Genomic DNA, 23351 nt, shown 5'->3' with positions numbered 1-23351 from the left:
AAAAAGTCGAATTGAGAAAACATGTCACCAACAATTTGTTATTTTAATTGTTTGGGAATATGAATATTAGCCTGCTCAAAAGTTGACAAGGCGTTAAATTACCAACACAAGAAATATATTTGAGATCAAACTTTTTAAACCATAAGGCACTAAATCACAACAAACAATGTTAATGTATTATCTATTAGTATTACCATATGTAAGGACTTAGATTTCACTGGCAAAACATGCTTCTTACAACAAAGGAACAGTAGTAGGATTACACAACAGTAGTACACAAGAAGAACAGTGAGAAATTTCATTTGCACCACTGAATTAAAGAAATCAGCCCAAAACATATTTTGTTACATAGGCAAGAAGTTACAAAAATTGATGACACTATGTCAACAAGACAAAAACACAAATAAGTGACATTAATCAGATTTTTTATCATTATTTCTGTCTTTTATCACCTTCTTCCAATTCTCGGCACTATCTATGACTTCGCCAGTTTTCAAGAGATAACGAACCCTGGTACCATCTTCGAGGATTTTATGCCCCACTCTGCTTGCCACTTTCTGCTCTTTTGAATACAACATCACATTTGAACTATGAATAGGTGCTTCAACCTGCAGAAAGAATCAAGAGGATATAGTATTATACACTTGACTTTCTTTTTCTTTTTTCTTTTTTCTTTTTTCCTTTTTTTTTCCTCATGGTTAAGTTTTCATATGCATTATTCATATAGTAATATTTACATGAATCTGCAACTGAAACATCAAAAGTTACGATGCAATAGCATACGCTTGATTCCGCTATATTACATGAATCCTGTAGCTGAAACAAAGAAAATATCACTAATAACTGAAAAAGATAGTTCACTTGACTCATAAGGTCCCAGGGGCACCCTACTCAGCGTAACATGGGTGAACTGGAAATGCTGGACTACCTGAATACATATGCAATGGAACAGAGATCCAAACAGGCTGAGGAAAGCTAGGCAAAGAAAACCAAACTTCTAGGCCTGATTTTCTTCATTTTCTCTTAATTTTAGTAAATTAAACGTCTTATATCTCATTGAACTGCCTTGAACTCAAACAAACACTATTTGAGCTGATTTTCCTCTGATTCAATGATCTTAGCATTTATATCCAATAACGCGACAAAGTGAGCTAAGACGATATACTCATTCCGCAAAATGCACTTCTAAAACAAAAAGAAATGTTCCATACAGCTCAATCAAGTCAAAAACCAAGGAAAGGTTCATAACTAGGAAAATAGAAAAGGAAACATAATTAAGACAGGCAAATTGACGTTATAGGCCATCAGATGTAGCTTGAAAATTGACGTTATAGGCCATCAGATGTGGTCTTGAAAATAGAAATCCCAGTTTTGTGCATTTGAAGAGTTCATTCACAGACGATCTTGCACAAAATAGCGACCAGACAAGTTGGACCATTCAAGCCAACTAGGAAATAGATTATATAAGGACACAAACTTGTGATTAGAGAAAGGGGAAAAAAAGAAAGGAACAAATGGTGTATACAAAATACTCCATTTAAAAATAAGAAATCTTCATATTTTATGTAGAGCACAACTAAATAGCTAATATTGAGAATGAAACCCATATATGAGCTGAAACTTTGCCCTAACAAACAGGACTGGTGAAACCAACCTTGACAATCTGCCCAGGTTCTCCCTGTTCTCTGCTCTTCATGTGCTTTGTTTTAAGATTGATATCCTTCACAATTACAGTGCTGTTATGCCTGAATAATCTAGTTATTTCTCCAATTTTTCCTTTCTCTTTCCCAGAAATCAATTTGACTGTGTCCCCCACCTTCACATGCAACTTATGCAATACAGGAAGACTATTTGGTTTGCATTCCTTCCGCTCCCATCTCTTAAGCTAAATAATTGGAAAATGGACAGTTACCCAAAGTTAGACCTTTTAATTGCATCAAGCATTCATACCAAAACATTCTCCTTTTAAAACAAAGGCGAAAGTCTTAATTTTCTTTTATTTTCTTTAGAATAGCCACCAATGATGCCTTATTGATTAAGTGAAGGATGCAATGTACCAACCTTCATTATCAAGCATGGCTTATCAGCAAAATTCACCTGCATGTGAAGTATGTCAGTCATCTTAAAAAGATAAAAGTTGAGTTTAATATTTAACATCCCAAGAAATCACGTGCCTCTCATCACAATACATCTATTTATTTTAATGTTCCTACTATAACACACATTCTGGAGCATTACAAGCAACTGTTGAAGATTATCAAGCCACATATTGGAAATTTTATATAATGAATAGTTTAAAAAGTCTAACCTGGTCTGCTTAACAGCAAGATTGCAGACAATTATCATACATTTTACTCTTTATCCAAAACAATAATAATAAGGGTCATGAGACAATCCCGCAAGAACCATGTCTCAGTGTCTTGCAGACCATAAAAGAAATCAGACACAGTTAAGAAATAACAATATTTGTTACAATAAACCAAAAAAAAACTTATACCCTAAATCCTCAGGCAAGTATAACCAAAAGAAGACATTGAATATTGGTAGCCATACTGAGAAAAAAAATGTACTCAGTCTTAGAGCCACGGAACCAGCATTTTACACCATTTATAGAGTGGACTGTTAAGATAGTTCATCAGAATGCAGGCTTCTTTAACGATAATATTTTTTTTTTCTTACGAGTAAGCTTGTTTAACCGAGATCTTCCCAATAAATCACAGGATCTTCATATAACCTCAACAAAAATACATGGTAAGGAATCAATACTTGCACTTGCTCATGCAGTACGTCACATTACTTGCTCACAAAATGTGACTACTCCTAGAGAAAACTATGAAGTATGCATTAATATGGGTCATTTTTATCATCATTTCCTAAGGGTATCTATGTTGTTTTGGGCTCATAATATGGTGTTCCTCAACAGAAATGTTTCCTCTTAACCACTCTAGGATTACATATAACTAACTAACAACTGCAAGTAGAAAATCAGAACCCTTTGTTCATGGTAATTGAGCACAAATTTCTTCAAGAGTAAAGGTCGCAATGCGCCGAGTGGCCTGGCCTGGCCCATAAAAACTGGGGCCTAGGCCACAATATGTGGCCCGAGGGCCCCCAGGAGCTAGGCCACCAGGGGCCGAAAGCAGGGCTGGGACCAAAGCCATGACAGGTCCGACCCCATTCAGCCCAGTCCCCATTTTTATTTAATTTTCATTTTATTTTTTTAAAATTTTTTTCCTGCCCAGCCCGACCTGAGAGAGCTAAAGGCTGGGCCTGGGTGAAGGCCACCTTGTATCGCCCCTACAGGAAGTAGGCCTGGGCCAGTACATCCAGTTGAAAAGAAGCTTGGAATCAACTCAAACAAAACCATTCAAAAACCACCCAAAGATAATGAGATCCCCTATATGGGGACCATGCTGAACGCAAAAAATATCATTTAGAAGCCCTAGTTTTTATTATGTCTCTCAGGAATGTCGTGTTTATTTTCTTCTGTTTCCATTAAAAAGGAACCCCAAACGCATCCACCTCACCCATCTCTTGACCTTCTCTATACCTTAGCCACATCAAATTCTACTTGTGTCCATTGCTTAATCTATGTTTCTCCCATTCACTTGTCATGAGTGAATGACACAATACCAGGGGCCCCTTGAAGAATTGCAAATCATGGCTATAGATTTTTAGGTGGGAGCATTTTTTATTTAAAAGTAGTGTTGGAAAGAGAGAATGAAGCCATTTTTGAGGTTGTATGTAATGTCTTGTAAGCAGAGGATTGTTATTTACTACACAGGATAGGCTAGATTAATGATCACATAGAAATATTCCTTATGAAGAATCAGAGGTATTAATTGGAGTCCTCGCAAATATTTCTAGTAATATACGCAAGCCTGGATGATAGGGAGGGAAACCTTGTCATCAGTGAATTCTAAGAGAAACAAATCTATAGATATTCATAAAGTGGATGTGTCCTACATGGAGGATATGAAGCAGCATTCACAAATGACACAGTGTCATGGGTCTTATTCTAGGATATTGCAAAAGCATGTAAAAGCATTAGCATTTACGGCCACTTCAATATTAATTTTTATTTGGTAGATTTATTTCATATATTCTAGATAATTATAGGGGGTATTTGTGTCTTAAAATTTCTCATTGTAGTGGTTCCTTTTCTCTGACTTCTTTTTGATTGTACAGAGTCTAGGATGTTATTATATGTGTACCATGTTATCTAACATAAGAAAGGTACAGCCCCCAATCATATGAAAGGGGTAGGTCCTCACAGTTTTTTATGGGATAAACTTCAAAGGTTCGAACACTGAGTATCCCTCAAACAAACCAAATGTCTTACTATTAGATCCAGGCCTAATGGAGTTGTAACTCCAACTCTGCTTCTCTCAAATCTCTTCATACCCATCTCGTCCACTTTCTCTTTCACGGTTTGTCTTCTTAACCATCAACGGACTCGAGCTTTCGCATGGTAATAAATCCTGATCAAAGAGACCTCTCAAGTTTCAAATCACTCCTAACAAATGGGATTCAAACCTGGGAAATGGAATGAGCTTCCCATGAAAGAAATCAGCCACAAGCACAATAATTTCATTACCACTCTAAATGAGATGCCAATTGGGTTGGCTGCCCCTTATATTTCGTTGAACCTAAACCCTAAAAGCGCTCTTCAACTAGTAAATATGCTATACTTGGGGGCACATGGAGTAGTATAGAACACATTGCCCTAGCATGATCTAAGGAAGAAGCCAATCATATAGCCACGGCACTCATATGCAAACTCATCTAGCTTAAGGTTCTTCTTCATGACATTGGCATCTGGAATCTCAAACTTTCACTGCAGTGTATTCCGACAGTCAAGCAGCCACAGGATCTGCTGCGGTCTTAAATGAGCATACAAAGCCTATTGGTATATTATTATCATTTCATGGTGACAATCTGTTGAGATCATAGTTTTCAGCTCTCGAGCATTGAAGAGAGATCTATCTTCTTCTCTAAGTTTAACATTGTAAGAGACCAACCCAAGGGTTTCTAGTTTTTCTCTGTTTTTGAGTCAATAAGCTTGGAGAGACCAATTGGATCTCAACATCACCCTTCTTATTTTTTAAGTCTCGTTCTTCTCTTGCGATTGAGAGTAAGTTTGCACTTTCCTTCTTCGTAGTTTGATTACCAAAATTAGATTTTGAGTACCTCCCGATTTCTCCTTGATCTTTAGATCTGCATCGTATGCAAATACAGATCGTTCCCCTTTGACAATATACTCTTATTCTTGCTTTACTTTGGGGTTTAGATCTAGGGTTTTTGAGTTCTTCTGATTTCGGGTTTGTGACCAGTTTTGTTCTCTAAAATTACCACAGCCAATGCACAGGAGTGCTTACCCTAAATTTATGTCTCAAATATTTCTTCGCCCCCCCCCCCCCCCCCCCCCGCCTCCAATTTACCAAAATCACAGCTAATGCACAGGAGCGTTTTCCCTAAATTTCAGGTAAATAGAGTTACCTGAAACAACAAGCAACAGGGAGGTAGAAAGCAAGTAGATGAGAAGCTAGACGAAAGGGGGTGAGTACTGTGCTCAACCGCCATGAGTCCGCCAAGATATCTTTTTAAGGGCTGTGACTTGCTGGCCCCCTCGGTCAGATCAGCTACCGGAACAGTTAACAACACCTCACGGTGTCCCTAACTGGTATTATGCTCATAGGAAAAGAGAGGTTCGCTATCCCGAGTTCCATCTTGGAACGGGGTTAGACGAGTCCACCAAAGGACTATTAGAGCGCGATGACTCTACCGGGCTTGGTTACCCAATTCTTTGGACGAAGCAATCTCAACTTCACTTCTGATTTATTTCACACAAAGGGATTACATATTTATAGTGAAACATAGCCCCAGATTACCACATAGTTACTCAAAAAATAGTGGACTAAAACCAGGGACAGAAAGTAATACCGCTATGAAAAAGCAAAACTATACAGTTCCCAATGTATAGTTTTGCATGGAAAGGGAGAGATACCCTCTCTGAGACTAGATCTGTTTTAGACTAGAATAGCTATTCTCCCCCTTTTTGGGGGAGAGGGTATTAGAGCTTAGTGAGACAATAATGGTTCCACTAGAAAAGCTTTGTCTGTGGTTATCAAAGGGTATCAAAGCTTTTTGGCAAACTTCTTGCAGTTTGCAAAACAAATTTGCAAACTTCTGGTATCAAAGGATATCAAATGAAGATACATCCTTTGTAGTCCCCTTTCTTTTACCATATTATACATATACACCAAATATAGAGTATGTATCTCAGAAAAGATAATATCCCAGGTTACAAGATGCAAGATCTTCCGAATTTGATACAAATTTTCTTTTGAAATTTCATCTCCTTTGAATGGTTTTTCAAACAATTTCCTGTAATCACCCTTATAGGAAACTAAGCTTCGGTACATATCACAACCCATGGACTCTAATATGAGGGCCCATGAAATATGCTTTTCAGCATATGATATACATATCTTTCTCTGAACCTGTTCCAATATCGATACATATATCACGGACCCTTCCAATAAGTACATGAAGCTTTAATGACTAAGGAGGTATATAATTGAGACAAGTACATGACATTTAAAGAGATGGACTCAATAATTGAGAAGATGAATGGACAAGTAAAAAAAGAAGCTCAGAGAGTGTGTAGAGAGGTTAGAGAGAGAGAGTCTAAAGATGGGATCTTAGAAAGATAAATACGTAAAGAAGGTAGTAAGATAAAGGGGATTTTAATGAGGTGAAAAGGGGACCACAAGCTTTAAAGAGAAAGGAAGAGAGGTACGTAAAGCCTTAAAGAAAGAGACAAGTAAGGCTTAAAGAGGGAATTACAAAGGGAAAGAGGGAAGTACAAAGGAAGTACAAAGGTTTTAAATGAAGAGATGGCAAATAATTTAATGGATAAGGAGAGAAGTACCAATAATAAAAGAAGTAAAGAACGGAGAGAGAATGGGAAGCACGGGAGATCCTCGGGGTCCTGAGGTAGAGTAATGCCTGCCACTGTTGGTGAAGATGCATGAATGAAAAGTGAGAGAAGCTCTTATTGTTGAGAGCCCAAAAGGTGACATGGGACCTTCTCTTCTTGATGAGTGTAGAGGTGGAGGCTCTCTCTCCCTCTAAATATCCTATTATTCTTTCAATCCAAATGATCCAAAGAGTGGCAGAGATGGAAGCTCTCCAAAGAAGGTTCCCAGAGTTGTTCCAAGGGGTGTGAAGACAGGTAGAGGAGAGGTGAGGGACTGCCTGGGGAGTTACCTACAGTCAACTAAAGAGGAGGAGGAGGTCATTCCAACGGGGCCGAGGCCACTTTCGCAGTGAATGAATAGATGGTGATTGGTTTCTTCTGCTATACAGTAAACAATGCATCGATTTGGCAATGGTACCCCGCTGCATTGTAACTGATGTGAGGTCCCTTTCATGAAGAGCTATCCAGGTAAAAAACTAGATTTTGGGGGGAAGAAAAGAGTACCAGGCCTTGGCGACAATGGGTGAATTGGCCATAGGGGGAGAGGTAGGCGAGGAGAGGCTCAGGTAGGAGGCAACAGTGAATGAACCAGAGGGGGAAGGGGACCAACCAATCTTGTCTTCCCCTGTAGGCAAGAGGAACTGCGAGTGAAGCAAGGCAGAGAGTTCTAGAAATTGGTCGAACTCGTGATCAGCTAATGGTCTCCTGCAATTTGGGTTCCAAGATCTCGTGGAGTTTGGGCCAGCAACACTCTCAGCCACAGAAGAACGGGGGTTGCGAGTTAGAAGGAAAAGGGAAGGATACTGGTCCTTGAGGGCCGATGATCCTACCCAGATTTCATGCCAAAAGCTGACCCTAGAACCCCTTATGGGTATGTAGAAAATGGGGTTGAGGAAATGCAGGCGACAATGCAACAATGACCTCCAGAAGCCTGAAATGTTACCTCCCGTCTTGCAAGAAGGGAGCCACTCACGGTCATCATGGCAATGACCACTTCTCTCCAAAGATGGTTGGACTGGGTAGCGAAGCGCCACCACCACTTCCCCATCAAGGCTAGATTAGTGGTCCTAAGGTTCCAGATGCCAAGACTCCCTAAGGCTTTAGGTTCACAAATCTAAGCCCATTTAATAAGGTGAAATTTGTGGGCTCCTTCACCGGACCAGAGAAATATTCTCATGAGATTTTCCAATCTGGCTAGCACTGCCGCTGTCATAAAGAAGAGGGATATGAAGAAAAGGGTGATACTTGAGATTGTGGCCTTAATAAGGGTCACTCTACCAGCCGAGGAGAGAATCCTCCCATTCCACGAAGTCAGTCGCCTCTCTATTTTGTCAATGATTGGGCTCCAAAGCTGAATTCGAGAAAGGTCATTGCAAAATGGGAGTCCTAGAACAGAAGAGGGTAATGCCTCTACAGCGCATCCCCACATATCAGCACAACTCTGGACTGCAGCCTGGTGGAGGCAAATTCCAATCATCTTAGCCTTTTGCTAGGTTCCCCCTAAATCCCGTAGCCATCTCAAAGCATTGAAGAAAAAGCATTAAAAATTAGCATCTTGGTGAGAGGCCTTGCAAAATAGGATTGTGTCATTGTCATATCGGAGGTGGGTAATCAAAGGACCGAGGAGATCAGTTGGAAGCCCGAAAGGTGACCTGCATTATATACCTGAGAGATTGAGGCACTAAAGACCTCGGCCACAATAGCAAAAAGAAAGGGAGAGATACCCTTGTCGGAGACCTCACGAGGCTTGGAAATAACCATGGGGTGAACCATTTATGAGAACCAAAAACTGAGAATTGGAAATACACCCTTGAATCCATCTCCACCAACAATGCCCAAATCCCATTCTAGACAAGGTTTCATCTAAAATTCCCTTGTCTACATGGTCATAGGCTTTTTCCCGATCTAATTTGATGTACAGGCCAGAAGACTGAGAAATAAACCGGGAATGAATGCATTCATGGGCTACTAAGGCCCCATCAAGGATCTGATGATCCTTCACAAAAGCCCCTTGAGACGGGGATATCACTAGGCTAAGAATGAGCTTAAGTCGAGAGGCCAAAACCTTAGAGAGAATTTTGTATGAGGTATTAATGAGGCTAATGGACCTGAAGTCCTTGAGCTCCTCGGCTCCCTCTTTCTTGGGGATCAAAGCAATGAAGGTTGCATTCATTGCCTTGTGGATAGTGGCTCGAGAATTGAATTCCGAGAAAAAGGCGATGATGTCGAGTCCAAGGGTGTCCTTGAAGACTTTGATGAGGGCTACGGGAAACCCATCAAGGCCAAGAGCCCTATCTCCACTGAGATCATTTATGGCGTGGGGAACTTCTTCCTCAGAGAAAGGCATCTCCAAAGAGGAGGCAGTATCAGAGGAGATAGAAGAGAAGGAGAGGTCATCCATTACCAGCTTAAGGCTAGATGGGGAAGAGAAGAGATTAGAGAAATATTGAATCGCTTATGAGATGGGGTTGGTCTACAAATTGGTCCCCAACCTTCAAATGGGTGATCGAGTTCTCCCTTCTTCGCAATTAGCAATCTTGTGGAAATAAGCAATATTTGATCGCCAAGCTCAAGCCATTTGACTTTAGCGATCCTAATAACTTTTTTTAGCGAACATCTTCATCATCTTCAAGCAATAAAGAACCGACTTGGAAATATGCCAAACTCAAAAACCCAACATATCAAAATTGAGTTATTTTAGCTCCGCACACCATTGCTACGACCCCATCTAATTCCCCTACATGTGTTGATGCAACCCCATCCGACGGAGGCAAGTATACATCATTATCTTGAACGTGAGCATTGTCCTCCTCTTAGCTATAATCTCACAACATCAGATATTAATACTACTTCCAAGGTTTCTTCTTCTCTTGCAGTTTTCCATGTCTCATCTGAGCCTTAGTCCTACAAGGAAGCTTCTTGTTTTCCTCAATGGTAGAACATCATGGTCGAAGGGATTCTACGTGGGCTTTGGTCCCGCTTCCACCTTGCAAATCTGCCATTAGCTACAAGTGAATCTACAAAATTAAGTCACACTCCAATGGTTCTCTTGACCACTATAAGGCACAACTGGTTGCTCATGGCTTCACCTAGGAATATGGGATTGACTAGGGAGACATTTGCTCCTATGGTTAAGATGACCACCAGTCACACTATTGCCATTGTCGCCTCTTGTAAGTGGCCGATGTTTTGGATGGATGTGACGAATGCCTTTCTGCATGGTGATCTCAAGAAGGAGGTTTATATGCACCGCCTCCCTAGCTTCTCATGTCTACCCCAACATGTTGTAGTCTCCAGCTCCGCGAGCTTGGTTTGAGAAATTCAGTTCCAAAATTGCTGGCTTCCAAGTTCCCTCAGAGTCGACATGACTCAATAATGCTCATCTCAAGTGCAAGCCATAGTCAGATTATTTTACTATTGTATGTTGATGAAATGATTATCATAGGCGATGATTTGGTTACAATCAAGTTACTCAAGACAAGTTTCAACAACAGTTTGACATAAACGATCTCAACTATCTTCATTATTTTCTTGGTCTTGGGGTTATCTCTCCTCCTCGTGCCTATTGTCTATCCTAACACAAGTATGCTTCTAACATTGTTCAGCGTGGTTGCCTCATTGACAGAAAGACAACTGTCAAACCTCTTGAGCTCAATATCAAGCTTCGCTCCACTGATTGCGAGCCTCTTTCTAACCCCACTCTATATTATCAGCTCATGGCACTCTTGTATATCCAACGATCACTCACCCAAACATTTCATATACAGTGCATATTTTGAGCCAGTTTGATGACTCCCCACATATAGTTCACTACTTCATTCTTCTCATCGTTCGGTATATTTGCGATATCTTACCACATTCTTTGCCCTTCACATCCTCATTTCAGCATCAGCTTCACACTTACACTGATGTTGACTGGATCAATCCTATGAATAATCATCATGCTACTACTGGCTTCTGCATCTTTTTGGCAAACTCCCATATCTTACAGATACAAGGAGAGACACCCCGTGACCTCTAGTGCAGAGGTCAAGTACCAAGCCACAGCTGACACTAATACAGAAATTATTTTACTTCTTTTTCTACTTACAGATTTGGGCATTCGTCTCACTACTCCCACCCCATTATATTCAAATTGCTAACAATCTGGTCCATCAGGATTCGCTAGGCATATTAAGCTCCATTACTACTTTATTTGGCACCATTTTGATTCTGCACTCTCAGGTTGCACCATATTTCATATCAGTTTCAGCTCACATATTTCACCAAGTTGCACACCATCCCGCAATCCAAACTATTGATGGTCACCTATCCAGAGTTTGAGTGGGTGCTAAGAGTATGGGATACTGTCAATATAGAGCTCGAGGGTAATTTAAGCTATTCTCCTCTTTTGGGGTAGTTTGGTTATTCTTTATTTTATTGTATATATAAGTTGTACATTGTTGGAATCATTAACTAGACAATTCTTTTCATCTCTCTAGTATTGCAAAGAGACCTATCTTCTTCTCTAAGTTAATACTTGAAAGGAATCTTGCAAACACTTCCCCAGCCATCTAAAACAAACAAAAAAAGAAAACATTTTGCACTTATTCATAGATAACCCCACTCCTTGGTAGAAACATGGGATCTTCCATACCAAGCCCAAAGTTATTGAAAGGAAACAGACATATTCTATTACAAACAGCCTAGGAATCCATGACATTCATTTAAGAACTTCTTGGGGAGCATAGTGAAGCATCAATGCATTTTTGTCTTTGTTATTTCTCATATACATTCATCATATTTTCTCTCATAGTAGTAGATAAAGTTTCGGATACTATTACCAAAGAATGAAGGTTTTCAAATCCCAAGCTTCACTTTAACTCTTCTTTCTCTTTTATTTTTAAACCATCAATAAATTTCCATCAGTATACATTTAAGTAGCAGAGAACAAGGATTCTGCCTCAACCCTGAATTGCAAAGTTCACACACCCATATGTCTACATATGATCTAGTACTATATTTTATAGTTCACTTTAATTCTATATCATAAATGGTTTGATTATTACTCTGATTGCAAATATATGGTTTGATTATTACTCTGATTGCAAATATATTTTTACTTTTTCTATCGATATGTATTTATAAATAACCATAAGAACGGTTGTCTACCAATATCACAGTTACATTGATCCCATTAAGCAGTGTAAGCAAAAGTGGCTCAGCTGCGAAAGTCACTACCAAGTGATCAGCGTAACTAGTGCGATTGTGAGTTGACTGAGTCCCTATCAAGCAGCTCAATGATGAACCCAAAAATTCAAAAAAAAACCCAAAAAACTGCTGCAAAAAATAGAAAACAATCATAAAAAAAAAAGGAAAAAGTTTGTATAAGGTTGCAACCTTAAAATGTAGAACTATGGATGCACCTCAAAAATCCATAGGAAAAGGTTGTTTTAATGTTAAAAACCCTCTAATTGATCATCTTAACATCAATATGTATGACTATGAAAAAAAAAAAAGGATTTTGAGTCACATAAATAGTGCATCTTACAACACATTATCTAGACAGTCCATTTTCTAGATTGTCATATGTTTATAGTACAACTTGATTTTAACTATTTTTGGAGTTTAAAATTTTATAATTAAATATGAAAATATATTTCGCGATAATCCTAAGAATATTTTACATTAAAATTATAGGCTATGATAAAATTTGAAGGTGCGCCTTAATTGGATTGTTTAAGTTTGCAACCTTATGGAAACCACACCCTAAAAAAAAAAAAGTATATACAGCATGGAATACAAAAAATATCGACGTTATTTGCCTCAAAAAATAGAAAAATGAAGAAAAGGAAAAATATATAAAAAATGTAAATATCATAAATTTTATGTAATAAAAAAAGATCAATTTTAGAAAGTTACCCAAAATTTTGAGGCCTTCCCAAATATTGGCGCACTGTGTGAATCAATGCTCCAATTCTTGTCAAAGCATCCTCAGATAAACCCAACTGAAACATCTAAACCAGATTTGGGCTTTGAGCTCCAATCTAAGGCACCAGAGCTCTCAAAATTTTTGGATGAATAGTAACTACGAATTTGAGATCACACATAGGAGATTGTTTGTAGTTTTTGTTAAGAAACAAGCCTATGATTAATGAAGAACCCAAATATGGCTTAAGGAACAAATTTCATCAAAGATTGACTAACCATTGAGAAGAAATCACAATATTTTGAAATCATGAAAAACCTAGGTCGAAATCTTCAATCTCGAATCTGTCAAAATTTTATAGTTTTTGCTCAAATCTAATCTATTTAATGGATAAATCTTGAGAAAGTGTATCTGTGTAAAATTTGCACTCAAATGGGTGAGTTTTAGGCTAATAAATGAACAAAAAAGGGCGACAGATTTCTTTCTCCCTCATATTTTAGGGCCCTCAACAAGGTTCACCTCCAAGTTTTACGGTGTTATAGGCTTGGAACCCTGCCACGCCCAAGCACGTCAGGCGAGTCCAAGTCGACTCAATCAAGTATGCGACAGTCGACTCAATCAAGTATGCGACCACCATCATTAAGTATTTACCAATATCTAGAAATCTTGGGTTGTGTTAACAGAATTTGTTTAATTGAAACCATGTGTCTAGTGTTCCATCAGATTGAACCTCGGGCTAAGAGCTGCTTGATGAATCTCCCTTAGAAGGCTTAAAAAAAATGTACATGAGATAGCAAGGTGTTAGAAGATCACATTGTGATATTCCATGTATGATATTTAGTAATGAAGATTTCCATGCATGGAATGAATGTTTTTAGCTTGTATTAGGGGTAGAGATAATTAGCGTAATTAGTGCTTATGCACCACAAGTAGGATTAGAGAATAGAATTAAGAGACAATTTTGGGAGGACATGGATGGAATAGTTCAAGACATACCAAATGGAGAGAGGACCTTTTTAGGAGGGGACTTAAATGGTCATGTAGGGAAGGATAGTAGAGGATATGAAGGGGTACATAGGAGAAATGGGTTTAGGAAAAGTAATGAGATGGGTGGGGCTATTCTAGATTTCGCTATGGCTTATGACCTAGCAATAGCAAACACTTACTTTAAAAAGCGAAATAAGCACTTAATAACTTATAAAAGTCGATCACATAAAAGCTAGACACAGTTCTTCATAGTGAAGAAGGTAGATCGACCATCATGTAAAGACTGCAAGGTTATCCCAGGAAAGAGTTTGAGTACCCAACATAGGCAAGTGGTTATGGATATCTGCATAAAGGCATCGAAGAGAATGGGTGAAAGCAATGGTTATCCAAGAACTAGGTTGTGGAATTTTCAAAATGAGAAAAAAGACTTCTTTAGGGATAAATTAGTTAGAGAAGGAAAACGAAACTCTGAATATGAGATCAATATTATGTGGAATGAGATGGCTGACTGTATTAAGAAAGTGGCAAAAGAAGTTTTAGGAAAATCTAGAGGGAAAAGAAATTCTGATAAGGAAACTTGGTGGTGGAGTTATGTGGTTCAGAAGGATATTAACGAAAAACTATCATGTTATAACTTGGAAGTGTAATAAAAATGATCAAAACTTAGAAGAATATAAAAAAGTTAAGAAAAACGCTAAACAAATCGTAAGGCCAAACTTAAGACAAATGATAACCTATATAGTATAATAAAAACGAAAAAAAGGTGAAAATATGTCTTCAAATTAGCAAATATGAGAGAGAAAAAGTGTATGGATCTAGATCATATTAATACATTAAGAGTAACGATCAAAGTGTCTTGGTGAAGGATGACGAGGTCAACAAAAGGGGAAGAGTTTATTTTCAAAAATTATTAAATGACGAACACAATGGGAACATAGCGGTAGAAGGAACCGTTGGCATAAATTGGAGCGGAGGTCATAGATACATTTGTAGGACTAGGATATCAGAAGTGAAAGAAGCTTTGAAAAGGATGAAGATAAGAAAGGCTTTAGGACTAGACAGTATCCCGATGGAGGTTTGGAAGTGCATGGGGAAGATTGGCACTGACTGGCTGACCAAGTTGTTCAACAAGATGTTCAGAACAAAGAAAATATTAAAAGAATGGAGGAATAGTATTGTAGTACCTATTTACAAGGATAAAGGAAACATACAGAATTGTACGAACTATCGAGGGTCAAACTTATGAGCCACACTATGAAGCTTTGGGAAAGAGTGATTGAGCAGTGACTAAGCTTTGGGAAAAGTATTGTGGTACCTATTTACAAGAATAAAGGAGACATACAGAATTGTACGAACTATCGAGGGCTCAAACTTATGAGTCACACTATGAAGCTTTGGGAAAAAGTGATTGACCAGTGATTAAGGCATGAAATGAGTGTATCAGAAAACTAATTCAGTTTTATGCTAGAGAGGTCAACAATCAAGGCTATTTTCCTACTTAGGCAACTAATTGAAAAGTTTAAGGCAAAGGGAAAAGACCTCCACATGATCTTTATTAATCTAAAGAAAGCTTATGATAGAGTACCTCGATATTTGATTTGGTGGGTTTTGAAAAAGAAATGAGTCTCTAGACAATAGATCGGCTCGGTGAGAGATATGTACGATGGAGCGCTAACTAGCGTACAAACAACTGTGGAGAGACAAGTGAGTTCTCAATGACAATAGGTCTACATTAGGGGTCGGCATTGAGCTCATACCTCTTTGTCTTAGTTATGGAAGACTTAACTAGGCACTTACAAGATGAGGTACCGTGGTGCATGTAGTTCGCAGATGACATAGTTTTGATTGATGAGACTCGAAACGGCAACAATACAAAGTTAGAACTTTGGAGGGATGCTCTAGAATCTAAAGGTTTTAAAATTATCCGGACTAAGACAGAATATATGGAATGCAAGTTTATTAATAATAGGAGTAGAGACAAGGAAGTAGTTAAGATTAACTGTCAAGAAATACCCAAAAGAGCGCACTTTTGATATCTTGGGTCTATAATCTAGGAAAATGGAGAGATTGGAGAAGATGTCACACATAAAATTTTTCATAAAATTTATGTAAAATTTTATGAAGTTGAAAGGCAAGTTCTATAAGACAACTATGAGACCAGCTTTGCTCTATGGGGTTGAATGTTGGGCAGTTAAAAAACAATACCCTCATAGAATGAGTACAACAGAGATGAGGATGTTGAGATGGATGAGTGGCAGACAAGAAGGGATAGAATTTGAAATGAATACATTTGAGAAAATTTAGGTGTGGCACCAATAAGCAATAAGATGGGAGAGAGTAGACTTAGGTGGGTCGGCCATGTGTGGCATAGACTCAGGACAAAACCTATTAGGAGGTGCGAGTTAATTAAAGTAGAAGGCTCAAAAAAGGCAAGGGGTAAGCCCAAAATGACATGGTTGGAAGTAGTGAGAAAAGATATGGGATCTTATGACCTCACTGAAGGTATGACCTTTAATAAAGCAGAATGATAGACTAAGATTCATGTAGCCGACCCCAATTAGTTGGGAAAAAGCTTTGACGATGACGATGGCGATGATGATGGTGATGATGATCATGATGATGATGGTGCTGAGAATTTGCATGCATGCCATTTTGGCCCTATTTTCTTCCTTTTCTTTGTAACTAAATAACTTAATAAGTGGTGTTCCTTTGTAAGTTATGGTTTCATTGGTTACACAAACATGGATAGAATAACAAGGAAATCTTAAAATTGGAAGTTCTTCAATGGAAAGCAATGTTCTAAAACTCGGCTCGGGCCTTGGACTCGGTTGTGCCCCGAGCTGAGTTACTCAGCCTAATCTGAGTGGACCCGGTTGAGTCCTACACAATATCAATATAGGCCTAAAAATCCAAGAAGATTTATTAAAAAAAAATTATAAAAACAATTAAAATAATGGAAATCATTAAAAGTTACTGAAAAGATTATATAAAAGATGGATTATCGGAGAAATTGATTTATACCTTGAAATATTTTAGAAAAAACAAAAACAAAAATAAAAAATAAAACAAATCAAAGCATATAATAAGAAAGTTCACAAATCCTCATAAAACCTAAAAGTATATAGAAACATATGTCTAAATCATATACTAGCATTTTAAACCAAAAATTGTTATCTTTTAAGGGTTATTAAGTCAGGTGAATTTTTTTTTTGGGTAGATAAGTGGGGAATACAGACCCCTACCCGTTTTTAGAAATAATTAGCGGTTTTCGAATGGGTCAGTGGGAATGAAAACCTAGACCGGTAGCTAAGGCTCAAATGGTGCTACTACCAAGACGTCAACCCCATTCCCATTAAGTTGCGTGAGTTTGGCACATAAACTCGCAGTACTCGGTCGAGTCCGAGCTAACTCAGTCCAGTCCCTGAACACTGATAGAAAGCGATATACCTTTTAGATGTAATTTATGGAAAGAACATGCATTTTTTTTTAGGGTAATTTAATGGGGATGACGAGCCCCTACCCGTTTTTTAAATCATTAGTGGTTTTTTAATGTGTTAGGTGCGAATGGAAGTGCAGACCTTAACTGCAGCACAAGTGGTGCTACCACCACGACCCCAACCCCATCCTCAAAGCACATGTATTTACACCACAATGTTCCTCTGCCTAAAATTTACTACTGTATAATATCTGTATGGATAACAGTGCTCAGAGGGAGAAAGTGCCCTTCAAAGATGAGCAATATTTCTACGATTTCTATATAGCCCCATTTAAGAGAACGCAGGTCCCCCATTTCACTATTTGCAAAACCTTATGTTATAGAAGCTAAGGAAACCTAGGGCATAAACCTACAATCAACTCAGAAGAAAACAAACACAGAAATGTTCAATCAAGAAGGAAGCTAGGAAGTACTTTAATCCATATACAAAATACAACCAAATCATCCATTACGTGCCACAAACAACATCAGTAACCAAAAACACTAGAGCCGCATCAAATTCTAAAACCACGAATTCAAATTGAATTCAATACTTTGAGAAACCCAGATAAGTGGTAAGCAGATTGAATTCTATGTTAAAGGAGTAAATATGTGAGAGTTAGAGAGAGAGAGAGAGAACGAGGGAGAATTTACCAGATGGGAAGAGAGAGGGGGCGAGAGGCGTTGGCCGAGAAATGCGGAAGAAGAGAGAGAAAGAGAGGTCATGGCGCACTGCAGAACAGCCATGGCTGCCATTTCGTCTGGTATCGCGACTGTTGGATAACACGGGTAACGTGTTCGAATTTTCCTGTGTTCGCTCTTTCTTTATCGATTTTTATAGAGATCATATATATACTACGCAAATATTAATCTTTTAAGGAAAAATATACATGGACGCGGTTAGCATGCGGCCAATCCCGCACATGTAGAAATGCGGTCTTGGCAATAAATATATTTTTTTAATATAATTTGATCCTAATTTTTAAATAATATATTATTTTTAACTTGGAGAACATGAATATGAAAAAAAAATTGAAAAAAATAATAATAATTATATTAATTAAACATTTGGATACAATTGTTTTTAGATGGGGTCCATCTGATGGACCACCTATTTGCATCCATCTTTAAGATGGATGCTTTATACCTCCGGACCACATATGATAGAAATGTGGTCCAACTCGTATGAAACAATGGTTCAATATATAAAAGAAAAATAAAAAAAAATAAAAAAAAAGACCATATTACACTTTCTATGCAACTTATCCCCAACCCAACTTTTTCTCTCATTTTTTTTCTCCAAAATACACTTTCAATACAAATACCCCCAACCAAATAAAAAATAAAAAAATACCTAAACTATCCTCCCTTACTTTTACCTTAACCACACCTCTCCCTTCTCTATGCCACCAAAATAGGGGCTTCAACACTGTCTAAATGCGGTCCGGTAGTAGGGTTCTGGCACTATGTAAAATGCGGTCTGGCAATAGGGCTTCGACACTGGCGCTCCGGCACTATGTAAAGTGTGATTCGGCAGTAGGGCTTTGATACTGTATAAAGTGTTCTTCGGTAATTTCAAAGGGCGGTCCGGCAATAGATGTTACTGGATTCTAGGGCTCTTGGCACTATGTAAAGCGCGGCATGGTTGTACTCAATTTCGGTTCGATAGTTGTATTAGGGCAGTCCGGCACTTATGCGCTCTGGCAATGTGAAGGTGCGCTCTAGCACTATGCTACTGGGGTCCAAAAATCAATGTCAAATCTGGAGCAAAGTGATTTTTGTGTGCAGGAAAGGCATTTCCATCTAAAAAGATATATTTTTTCCCTTAGAGGGGTATTTGCATACAAAATTTGTTTGGGGAAAAAAGTGGGAAAAAAAGTTAGGTTGGGGGTAAGTTGCATAGAAAGTGTGGTTTAGGAACTTTTTTGTTAATTTTCCCATATATAAACCCCATTTACAAGGAGGTCATAATTACGCTTGTCCATCACATTGACTAGACTCAAAGTTCAAAAAATGTTTCTCGAACTTCATAACATATCTCAAGCCATCCAATTTAAGATCTAATAGCTAGGTGTAATTATGACCTTCTTGTAATAAAGATAAATGGTGTCATTGTATATAATCCCTTATCTATGTTACAAGTAAGTGATATGTATTTTTAGTCATTAGATGCCAAATTGGATAACTTGAGATGTGTCACAAACTTCAAGATATTCTTTTGAAACTTTGAGTCAAATCAATGATAGTCTTATTTCCACCATATTTGATATCTAACAAATAAAAATAATTATAGCTCCTTATACCAAAAATAAAATGGTGTTTATGTAAACAGAAAGGCGTTTTAATGAGATCGTTTGAGGCTTTCATGGCTGCTAGCCAGGATTGAGAAGGTTGGTTTTTAGGTGAAATCCAGTAGATGACACATAGTGTGCACTTCGCACAGGTAACATTATTGTAATTTCAAAATATTATTATGTTTTCAAATTCCTCTTTTTTCAATTTGGTATTTAAGCCTTGTTAAAATAAAAAATGGAAAGAGTATATAATGAAATAGAATGTATTATAGATGATGAAAATAATAGACATACATGTCATATAAGAATAGGATATGAAAGTTTAGTTTCTATATTTGCTGCTTTAAATTTTTTAATAGACTTATATTATGAAATAAAAAATAAAGTTAAAACCCTAGAAAATAAGATAGAAAAGATAGAAAAAATACAATTAGAAGTAGGGCAATAGAAAACACAGATCTTGCAGAGGAAACTAAAGATCTTTTAATAAATACAAAATAAGTTTCGTTAGAATATATAGATCGAGGAAATATAAGACGATCAGGTTTTTATAGTACCCTATACAATTTAAAATAATTAAAAATAGTTAGATTAGGAGAAATTTATAATGAAGGATGTAGTTGGGAAAATGAGGGTGAAGATGACAATATTTACCGGTGAAAAATCCCTGAGAAAAAGAAGCTGGAAATTCATAATTTTCTCTATTTGATTTAAAAACTATAACCTCAATAGAAATGAGTGAAGGGATTTCAAAGGTATCAGAAAATAATGAAAAAAGTTTAATGATTTCAACGCTTGATAGCAAAAAAATAAAAAAATTATAGGAGTCAAGGACGTAAGAGCATATAATTTCATCAGTGTCATCAAGCGTCAACATAATTTATGAGTCTTGATGGTATCACCGTCTCATCATGGGTTGGACAGAGGAAGGAGTGGATCCCAGCCAGCAATTCATTCACTAATTTTGTTATTTAAGAAATCTCTTATATTTAAAACAATTATCATAAATATACCCTAATCTGCCTTTATTTTGAATCTTGAAGGTTCAAATTTTAACTTTAAGATCAAAGTATCGGTAAGTCTTTGTCATAACCTTAAATCAGATGTTCACATTTTGAATTTGTAATCAAAAGAAACTTCAAAGCTTGAAGAATCGAAATCAACCCTATTCTTGAAGTGCAGCCCCCTTGAATTGTTTCAAAAAAATTGAAATATCTGAAGTTTAGCTTAAAAAATAAATTCGGACTTTTAACATCCAAAGTTTGTACATCATTTAGCCCGCGATATGTTTTGGGAATAAGTTAGAAAGTCAAGGTCCAAGATTTGTTTATGGAATAAATTCGGTCCTTGAAGGGCTATGAAAACACTTATAATTGCAATGATACACAAGGTAAGCTTTGACCCTTGAATGTCCGAAATAAGGTGATAAAAAAAGAGGGTAAGAAAATAAGATAAATTCTCTTCATTTAAATATCCCAAGTGTTTAGGAATTGATGGCTTGAAAAACTGTAACCGATGAGTTACTCTCCTGTTTTGTGGGAATTAGTATTTTTAGAAGTTAAAATTTTTTCAATAAGTAGGAAACATGAGAGAATAAAGCATCACAATGCTTACTTTTAAATATAGATCCATTAACTCTCTCCTCTTCAATGTGGGACAAAAAACCCACAACTTTTTCTCTCTAATAAAACCTCTTGAAGAATATAGTTTCTCTAACATACTTAAACGAGTTAGTCAAAAGAACAGTATTAAAAAAGAACCAACTATTGTTGAACTAAAACACGAAATTAATGAAGTAAAATCTAAACTAACAAAGTTAAAAAATAGAATTAATTCATTAGAATTAACCGAATTAACAGATAATCCTTCTGAAGATGAAGAAGAAATAGAATTTGCTAACCTATTACATAACATTGAAGATAACCTGAATCCTCTAAACAGGAACCCCAATTGAATTTAATTAACAAAATACTAAACCAAAAATGGTATACATTAGTTAAAATAATAGTCCAGAAAGAATATAATTTCCAAACCTTAGCCTGAATAGACTCAGGTGCTGATTTAAATTGTATAAATGAAGGATTAGTCCCCACAAAATATTTTCATAAAACAACACAAATATTAAATACAGCAAATGGAAGTAAATTAAAAATAAATTATAAATTATCTAATGCTGCTATATGTAATAATGGTATTTGCTTAGAACTACCATTTATTATGGTAAAAGGACTAAACATAGCTGTTTTAGGAACCCCATTTATCAGTATGTTATATCATATTATTATATGCCATACTGGATTAGAATCAACAATAGAAGGAATAAAAGTTAAATTTAAATTTATTGATATACCAAAAATAAAAGAAATAAATAATGTAAAACAAAACATACAAAACAAAGAAACTTTCTTATATCAACTAAAAGCTGAAATAAAATATAAAACAATTGAAGAACAGTTGTTACTACCTGAAATTAAAAAAACGATAAGTCAAATCAAACAGCAAATAGAAAAAGAAATCTGTAGCGAATTACCTACTGCTTTTTGGCATCGACATAAACATATAGTATCACTACCATATGAAGAAAACGTTTGTTGAATCTAAAATACCAACTAAAGCCCGACCAATTCAAATGAATACAAGAATGTTAGAAATATGTAAAAACGAAATAGATTCTCTCGTAGCTAAAGGATTAATAAGGCCTAGCTCATCACGATGGAGCTGTCCCGCCTTCTACGTAGAAAATAATGCCGAAAAGGAACGAGGAGTTCCCAGACTAGTCATCAATTATAAACCACTAAACAAAGTTTTAAAATGGATTCTATATCCAATTTCAAATAAAAAAGATTTATTAGATAGACTTCTAAATGCCTACATTTTTTCAAAATTTGATTTAAAATCAAGATATTGGCAGATACAAATTAATGAAAAGGACCGATATAAAACGGCATTTAATGTTCCCTTCGGACAATATGAATGAAACGTTATGCCATTTGAATTAAAAAATGCCCCATCTGAATTCTAGAAAATCATGAATGATATATTTAATCTCTATCTAAAATTTATGATAGTCTACAGTGACGTTGTTCTTATTTTTCTACTGACATACATCAGCATTTTAAACATTTAACTATATTCCTTAATACTGTAAAAGCTGCAGGACTTGTAGTATCTGCTAAAAAATTTGCTCTTTGTCAAACAAAAATTCGATTCTTAGGACATAATATATTCCAAGGTGCGATCATTCCCATTGATTGAGCTATTGAATTTTCTAATAAATTTCATGATGTAATCTTGCCAAAAGTCGAATTACAACGCTTTTTAGGATGTTTAAATTATATAACTGACTTTATTCAAGACTTTGTCATTATTGCCAAACCATTATTTGATCGACTAAAGAAGAATCCTCCAAGATGGACGGATCAACATACTAATGCTATTCGAATCCTAAAAAGTAAATCAAAAGAACTACCTTGCTTAGTTCTATCCGACCCTACTGCATTTAAGATTATTGAATGTGATGCTTCAGAACTTGGTTTAGGTGGAATTCTTAAACAACGAATTAACAATAAAGAATAACTAGTAAGATACACGTCTAAAGCATGGAACTCTGCACAACAAAATTACTCGACTATTAAAAAATAAATTTTAGCTATTGTTCATTGTGTGAATAAATTTCAAAGTGATATTCTTAATACTTCTTTTCTT

At 36.7% G+C, this 23351-nt stretch overlaps 1 protein-coding gene across 2 annotated transcripts; it reads right to left on the bottom strand.

The window, feature by feature from the left end:
- Window positions 1-212: 212 nt before the first annotated feature.
- Window positions 213-18162, bottom strand: RPL24 (Translation protein SH3-like family protein). Of its 2 annotated transcripts, XM_006836932.4 has the most exons (4): window positions 18007-18162; window positions 2062-2097; window positions 1655-1885; window positions 213-608 (listed from the first exon to the last, which is right to left on the bottom strand). In XM_006836932.4, the coding sequence occupies exons 1-4, from the start codon at window positions 18106-18108 to the stop codon at window positions 414-416; spliced, it is 564 nt and encodes a 187-aa protein (XP_006836995.2). In that variant the 5' UTR covers window positions 18109-18162; the 3' UTR covers window positions 213-413. The 2 variants fall into 2 exon arrangements, with proteins under 2 accessions (XP_006836995.2, XP_088714433.1); XM_088858307.1 differs by lacking the exon at window positions 1655-1885.
- Window positions 18163-23351: the final 5189 nt, after the last annotated feature.

This window comes from Amborella trichopoda, chromosome 2, assembly GCF_054954075.1.
Source record: "Amborella trichopoda isolate Santa Cruz 75 chromosome 2, AtrichopodaSantaCruz75HAP2 v2.0, whole genome shotgun sequence".
NCBI classification, from domain to species: domain Eukaryota; kingdom Viridiplantae; phylum Streptophyta; class Magnoliopsida; order Amborellales; family Amborellaceae; genus Amborella; species Amborella trichopoda.
The sequence above is the reverse complement of the archived record's forward strand: the minus strand, read 5'-3'. Positions and strand labels throughout refer to the sequence as shown.